The 8,246-nt window shown below is 30.7% G+C and overlaps 1 protein-coding gene across 1 annotated transcript; it reads right to left on the bottom strand.

Annotated features, from left to right (window-relative positions):
* LOC107448325 (acylphosphatase-2-like) lies at window positions 1–7,819 on the bottom strand. Its single transcript, XM_016063475.4, has 4 exons — window positions 7,582–7,819; window positions 2,735–2,751; window positions 1,747–1,856; window positions 1–167 (listed from the first exon to the last, which is right to left on the bottom strand). Exons 1-4 carry the CDS (start codon window positions 7,682–7,684, stop codon window positions 53–55), a joined length of 345 nt encoding a protein of 114 aa, XP_015918961.1. The 5' UTR covers window positions 7,685–7,819; the 3' UTR covers window positions 1–52.
* Between the last annotated feature and the right edge of the window lie 427 nt (window positions 7,820–8,246).

The raw sequence follows: 8,246 nt of genomic DNA, 5'->3' as shown, positions 1-8,246 counted from the left end.
TTTTGAGGTCAAACTTTTTATGCAACGTTTTTTGATTGTACAAATAGGTAAATTATACTCGAGCATTAAAATTTCTGTATTCAAATCCATCTGTCACTTTCCAATTTTGATAGTCCACTGTGTATATTCGACTTCTAGGACAGCCTGTATGCCTCAACCATAGAGCCCTGAAGAAAATCAAAAAACATTTATTAAAAAATATCAATGGAATCTTTTTTTTTTCTTTTCTCTGAGATTGGGGTAAGGTTCTTTTCTGAAATGCAGATTACTTTGAATTTTTTATTATTCCTACAGATTTTGCAAACTATAAGAAAATTGCATTTCCTGGTACTTATTGATTATGGGGAACTTGTGTTATCAACTGCTTTTCCAAATTGTTGCCAACATAAACATTGATTCCTGTAACTGTAAAATACAACTTTTAATAACGATATGTATTGTCAAGATATAACAATTTCTATTTTAATGAAGGTTTGTGCCAGTATGGCGACATGGCAAAACTAGCTAAATGTTCTACAAATTTGTCACCTGGAAATATGCTTGGAATTTTCAGAATATTACCAAAAAAAGTTTTTTTTTTCCAGCATTTTAGTTTCTATGTTGAATCTATTTACTTATTTTAGATTTTTTTAACTTAATTTCAGTAAATACTAATCTTCAATTATTTTATGATTATGAACTTACTTTCTAAGTAGTATAGATGACATCTGATAGTTTTTGACGAGTACCGTAACATGAATTGTAACGGTCGATTTTTTCCCCCTCAAGCTTGTCTTCCATGTTAACTTTTTAAACCACTAAATTTTCATTGGTGTGAACCTTAATAGTATTAACCTACTTATATTTTTACATTGGTCAATATTTTTGTTATACGAATAAAATTTATCAACATTTACAGTAATATTGTATTCAATCAATAATTATATGTAATAAACATATTGTGCATAAAGTGGTTTTTAATCGCTGATAAGATATATGCCTGCGTATGAGGCTAAATTTTTCTGTTTTCTATTCATGTTAAGCTTTTCTCAAAATCTTATGTTTAACTTATTTTCTATCAAAAAGTGGTAAATTTCTGTGAATTACAAAAATGTGGTCTTCGTGGAAAAGATTGGTTGTATGAAGCTAAGTTCACCAACACGTAAGAATTACCTCAAGTTCTGGTTTATGCAAGCAGCTAGCTACTAAAAATGTACATATAGCTGTATCATATACAACTATATTACGATCTTTATTTATAAAAATGAATGTTGAATATGAAAATATCACTCTCATTATTGATAACTATAATTATAGAATGAGATATAGTCCGATGTAAAAGCAATATAAGTTAGCTGAGTTCGAAAAGTATCACAATGTACTGTTTAAAATCGATATTTTTTGACAATGCATCTCAATACTAAAACTTGGCACTATTTGGTTATAGGATCATAGTCTATTGGTTCGGCACTAATGGGTTATATTTGTCTTAGCAGCAACTCAGAAAAATAGTCGCCAACATATGGTCCATCTATCTGTAAAATATCCCAGAAAGTAGAATTTTATTTCAAAATTAAGTGGAAACTCTAAATGATAACTTGTGCTGTCTGGCTTTGTACAAATATTTAAAGCCAATTCAGCCTTCTTATTAAGCATGTATGTTTTGGGAAGTAAAATCTTTTAATAATCAATTCCACTTGACCGATAGGTAACATTTTTGAAATAAACTTTCAAAAGAAAAAAATTAATGAACATTTTATAGCTTACATTTCATCTACGTGTTCCTTCTCTCCTTGTATTTGTCCTATTGCTGAGCCATAAGGTGTCAGTTTAATGAATCCTTTGACACCAAGCCTATCGGCTATGTCCTTGGCATGCTGTACCGTGCAAAATATGTAAAATTACAGTCAGGGAGAAAAATATCATTGAAAATCAAAAATTCAAATAATATTTATTATTTTTGATGAAAATACTTAAGGATGTATGTTTATATATTTTTTTAAATACCATGAAACATTATCTTGAATTTCTGAAAATGAAATTTATAAGCTTAAATATGTGCGAATAGTTTTTAGCTTTTGCTTTTAAATGTTTTTGTACAGTTTAGAAAATTTGTAAACTTTTTAAAAAAAAAAACATTTAGGACAAGAAACACATTTTCAACTGCCATAGAAATCTGCAGCAGCTGCTGCTGTGTTTTTGCTAATGTATATGTTATCTCCCAAACAGTTGACCAAAATATATTGTTACAGTCTCTATAAATGTTTTTAGGATAAGCAACTTAAAGATGTGAACATTTTCCTAGTTCTGAATTAATTGGTTAATACGGAATGTGTTTCACTCAATCCATTTTTTTTCTATCCATCCAAATCCATAGCCATTAAGGGAAAAAATTGAATATGTTATTATGATATTAGTAATCTATAAATTCTTAGTAATAATTAATGTAAAGCAACTAAAAAATAGACTTTATGCATATATAAGAAATCACATATCTATTTTTTTTATTGTTACTTCTGTCCCTATATAATGTAAATATAACAAAATATACTGCACATTAGTAGCTTAGATACAAAACCTGTTAACTGCATTATTAGAAGAACTAAGAGAATACGGTTATAATTGAAAAAGTCAGTCTAGGTGTTTTGTGTCATGCATTTCCTATGTGATCATTTATTTACCAAATTTCATCTAAAAAATAATTAGAAGATTTGACATCTGATTTACAGAAAGTATTGGAAAAAATTTTACATACCGTAACAAAATTCACACCTGAAAGATAAATAATAAAATTAATCATTTAACTCAACAAAACTAAATAAAATATTATCTAAACATCAAATAAAAACTATGTATAAAAGACAAACACGATATTTGACAAAAAAGGAGATTTGTGTAAAATAACAATAAAAAAACTTTTAAAATACAGTAGAGAACCAATTATCCGGGATGCTCGGGACCATCGCTATCCCGGATATCTGAATTTCCCGGTTTTCTGGATCGACCAAAAAGTGTCGTTAATCGATGTTTTATCGAACCCTCATGCACATATCCTAATCATATTTGGAAAGATTTCTGTATCGTGATCTGTTGCAGAATAATCGCCAAGTTTTGGCGGCTATTGAGCAATGGCCTTAGAGAAACTAAAAATAAGAAAAATCACAGAAAGTGACCAACTTGAATCGTATCCACCCCCAGGCAAGCACCTACTTGTTTTTTTAAAGTTCAAAATCTATTTGGCACTTTGATTTGGTGATTGTAGTTGGCCCTACAGATAACGATAAGGAAATATCCCCTTATATTTTTTTTAGAAATGAAGAGTTTAAGAATCTTTCATGAGTGCTCAAGAAGTGCTTAAGAGGTTCTAACTTTTTATTCAAAATTTGGCTATGCACCCTGTGTAATTAACTATGTAATCATTGTTATCATGGCTTTTTAAAAACCATGGGTGACATTTTGTGTGGAAAGAAGCTTTAAAAAACTGGAAGAATGAAAAAAATTGGATGAAATGGAAGAAACTAAAATAGTTAAAATTCTCCTTATTGATATTTTAAAAAAATAACTATTTTAATTTTATTTATTTTAATTTTGTGCAGAATACTAAAATTTTACAGCTCTTTAGTTTGGGTAATTTAACAGCGTTTGATTATAGAAATTTATGTGACATTTGTGTTTGTGAATTCAATGTGCAATTTTTTTGTTTTGTTTTTGCAGTAGTGCATACATGGCTTCAATGCGTGATTTGTAAATTTAGTGGCATAGTAAAAACTGCATTATAATATTTTTACAGATTCTTTATATAATTATGTNAAAACAATCCTCTCTTCCCTGCCTTCAAGGTCACGGAGGAAATGACGTTTCTCTGGGTAAACGGGGAAAATTTTTTTCCCCTTCCTTACATTTTCCTCTCTTCAACTTCAAGGATGAGTTCAATTTCCGCTTTTTTCATTCTAGTTCAAAATGGCGGAAAAATCGAGCAAAATTTTTCCCGGTTTTCTGGATACCGGATAAATGGTTCTCTACTGTATCAGCAAATTTAGCAAGCAGTATAATATTTCATTTGTGCCATTTTATTAACTCATCATAAAGAAATTTTTAAAGAGAAAACAAACGACAGTTTACAAATTAGAAGAAATACTAAATATGTTGGAATAATTTTTTTACTTTATTTGTTATATATTGTACCAGCTTTGGTGACTTAAGTTTTTCTTTTCGGCACAAAAAAGAAACAAGCAGCAATAATTCTACTGTATTTAATTGACAAATTTATTTAATAGACAAAATGTAATTAATTAAAATTTAAATAAAAAAATTAACAGAAATGGAATATTTATTTTTAAAAAATTAAAGAGAAACTGAAAAATGGAAGTGGAAACTAAATGTCCAGTTCCGATGGTGTCGTCCTGCGTACTGAAGCGTTCATCGGGTGTCTCAAACAGTTTCGGTTTAAGTTACGTTCGTTACTATATATATACACACACCATATGTAAAGTATATGTGTATATAAATACATATACCCTAGTAACAATTTTACATTAGCCCTAGTCGGGCTCAATATGGGTCCTATTTGAACATGTACCAAGGGACCAATATTGAGATGTTTAGATTTTTCAATGGTGGTCCTATATGGGGCTAATATCGGCCTATATATACATTCAATACAGGGCCTATATTGGCTGCATAGTGAATATGAAATATCGGGTCATTGTGAGGACCTCTATACAGGGCCGATATGGGTTGTAAAGTGACTTTATAATATGTATGGGTGAATCAAACAATTCTATATAGGGCCCGTATCAGAAAATAACGACCGTTTGAACCCTATTTTGAGCCAAGATTCGTGAATATTGGTCCAATAAGGGCCCAAGTTATTTTGCTGCCAGGGTACATACAATTGTAATAACTGGCAGATGTTGCTATGCAAGCCATCGAATAGATTCTATTTAACCTATTGATGCTTACGCAACATCGTACCTGATAAAATATTTGTAAAAATCAGAATCGGAGTGATTGGGAAGAGACAAACCTTTTGCGTTTCGCATCTGAAGAGATGAAATTTGCCGAAAAAATGCTAACTTTCCAGCAATCAATTTGTGATAATGTATTTAGTATTATGTGTGTCTTGTACGTACAGTACGCCAAATAAAAAAAGTGAGCACTTTTCGGTCAAGTGATCGATGTCTCATTCCATTCAATCTTAAATGTTCGAAAGGGTTACCATTAATATGCTAATTAATTAGTGCAGATGATATTTTAAGTTTTTTAATCAAACGCAAAAATCTGAATAAACATACATTTTTTTCAACAGATTTCAATACCTAACTCTCAAAATATGATCTTAATAGTTTAGACCTGTGATTCCCAAAGTGGTCTATATCGACCCCCAGGGATCGACGACAACCTGCAAGGGTACATGTCAAGTGAAAAAAAAATTGGGGCTCCATGAAATTAAAACGGGGGTCAATGATAGTGGATCTCATATAAGCAGGTCGTGACTTTTAATTTTGGCATTTCATAAATGGAATAATCAACATACACTGATAGTACCTATTTACTTACATTATACTACCTTATAATATATAGACATATATCTATCTACATTCTACATAATTTATAAAAGTAGCTATGAAGTTAAAATTTTAGTTATTAGGATTATTTTTTGATATACTAAAATGAATTATTATAAACTAGCAGTTGCCTGCATACGTTTTTATTTTCTCTGCGTGTAAGATTTCATTTTGTAACAAAAAAGTATTTTTTCGCTGTAAATTGTAGCCTAGCCTGTGTCAACACTTTAGCTAGCTAGACCTCCAATTTTATCTGCGCTCAAGATCACGGAGATTTGTTGCTTAGTTTTTAAGTGAAAACGTAATAAACAGACCGGCAACACACTACTACGGTTTTGGTTTTGTATACAAACTTATTTTTGCAATTATAATATTAGTTTAAGTTTTTCACACTACAGTTAGAAATCTAAATCTCTCACAGTGAGTAGCCCTATAGCCGCTGTCAAAAATACATTTGAAGTTGATGAATTTACAAAAAATCAATATCGGGTAAGCAGGAACCCAAAACTGGAAACATGGCAAAGGGTCTACAAGATAAAAAAAATTCAAGAACCACTGGTTTAGACAGAAGAACAGGCGAAAATTTAAACTCTTTAATGTTGATTTTTTCTCGTATTTCGTTTATCAAAAAATAATTCTGATAAGTCGAAAGTGAATCATTGCAATGTCTGGTTGATTCGAATTCCACACCCGGCTTGCGCCAACCACAGTGCTGACTTAAAATATCCCCAGTGGTCGACGGATCATGGGTTAGAGTCCTCTTGCTGCCGGGCTTAAAATGGGAGGTTTTCGTGGAATTGAAAATTCAATTAACTCAAAAACTATTTTCCCTAAAAATACATTCTTAAAAATTTGTGTTTCTCACAGCTATAAAATTTTTCATCTATCATTAAAAATAAATAAATAAAAAAAGACGTATATTTTAAATTCGATTTCTCAGAAACTATTCAAACGATTTCGCTCAAATTTTATATTATTACTTTAAAATGATGTAAAAAAAAATTATACGTTACAATTCAAAATTTTTTCAACTATTGATAATAAATATGTACAAAAATTTATTTTTTGCATAGAATTATCTTCGAATAAACAAATTTTATAAGTGAGTGCAATTTTTTTTTAATTCACCTAAAAAGTTCTCGAGATATGACGAAATACGCAAAAAGTAAAATTAACATTAAGGGGTCCAAACTTTGAACCGCTCTCCTGACTAAACTATGGTGACCATATTTCCCAGATTGCGGCTGCCCTCTATATTTTGGGGGTCAGAAATCTTAATCCGTCGGGAAAAAAAGTATGCTTATTCAGACAAATTCATAACTTAAAATATCGTTTGCTCTAATTAATGAGCATACATGAGGCCACCCCTTCGAACCATTAAGAATGAGTCTTAGAACGTGAAGAGCTGATCATTGGATCAAAATTTATTTAGTGTGGTCCGTTTTCTTATGTTTTTTTTTCCGCACTGTTCACTTTAGTTTTCATTTTAATTTCAACCAAGTCTGGTTCAGCGAGTAAATTGCCACCAACCCTAGGTTCTATCTGTAAACAAATTCGACTATTCTAATAAAAAGAAGAAAATTAGTTACCAATATTGAAGTTGCACAAAAGTAGAAAATTCTTACATTAAAAAGAACTCACTATAATTGGCTCAGTTCTTTTCCTTTCCTAAAATTATTTTCTAAGAAAATTAATATTTTATTTTAAAAAAATGTCCTTTTGTTATTTACTTTTCATTATTATTAAAATCACCTTAATTTTTTTAGCAACTTTAATATCAAACTTCAAGCAGTTTTTTTAAAAAAATATTTTAAAGAATGCATGTTAAGTTTATTAAATTTAAAACATTATATCAAGAAATGAATGCCAGTTTACGAAAATGGACATAACTCAATATGGCGTATAGATTTTAATAAAATTCCGGAGCATCAACTTCGTCACAAGGGGTAAAAATAAGCTCCCGACTTCAGGAAAACTGAGGCAGAGGTGTTTTTCAAATATAGATACATTTCAGAAAGTATAATTTGCAACAAACCTTGTAGGTCACCGTACACTTCAAAATCCACTTGCACCAGAACTTTAGGGGCTGTCACATAGCTTCTGGGGTATCTCCAGACGATAATTTCGCGTCCTCTCATCGCAATTTCGAAAAGTTTCGGGATACAGAAAGAGAAAATCTTCTAGTTTCGAAGAATGATGAAGGTCGGAAAAAGGCGTAGGCGGGGAATACGGATTCTCTGATGAAAAACAGCCAAGTGGGCCAACATATCCTCTTCCTAATATTGCGGCAAAAAAAAAGATTCCAAATTCTAGAGAAAACGAATAAACGAGCCAAGCTGCTCTTCACATTGTTCCAGTGCTAAAATTAGGAACTTTTTTCCAAAAGCATTGTTTAATGTTGCACAACGAAATCTTTATGTAAACTTTTGTTGATAATAAAAAATATCGCGAAAATATAAACTAACTATTTAAGACCGCAATGTCATTAATACTATCAACGCGCTTTCATGTTTCTTACGATGGAATTTAGCAATCATTTCAATACTTGATGGAACTCCGTGTCCTATGAGCCTATGACTATGCAAGTTTTAATCGCTTTCTGTCTGATTTAAACTAAATTTATTTCTGTCGCATTTATAATTTATCTTACCTAATGCGGATGAAAAGATTACAAATCTGAAATTAGTTTTATCCCGCAAA

The sequence above is a fragment of the Parasteatoda tepidariorum genome, chromosome 6, assembly GCF_043381705.1.
Source record: "Parasteatoda tepidariorum isolate YZ-2023 chromosome 6, CAS_Ptep_4.0, whole genome shotgun sequence".
Taxonomy (NCBI): Eukaryota; Metazoa; Arthropoda; class Arachnida; order Araneae; family Theridiidae; genus Parasteatoda; species Parasteatoda tepidariorum.
The sequence above is the reverse complement of the archived record's forward strand: the minus strand, read 5'-3'. Positions and strand labels throughout refer to the sequence as shown.

Bases quoted from the DNA above. Each gene is read 5' to 3' on its own strand.
- LOC107448325 (XM_016063475.4), bottom strand. From the start codon at position 7,684: ATGAGAGGACGCGAAATTATCGTCTGGAGATACCCCAGAAGCTATGTG. The intron at 168-1,746 runs GTAAGCTATAAA...GATTTTCTTCAG, and splicing joins AAGGAACACGTAGATGAAAT to GGCTCTATGGTTGAGGCATA.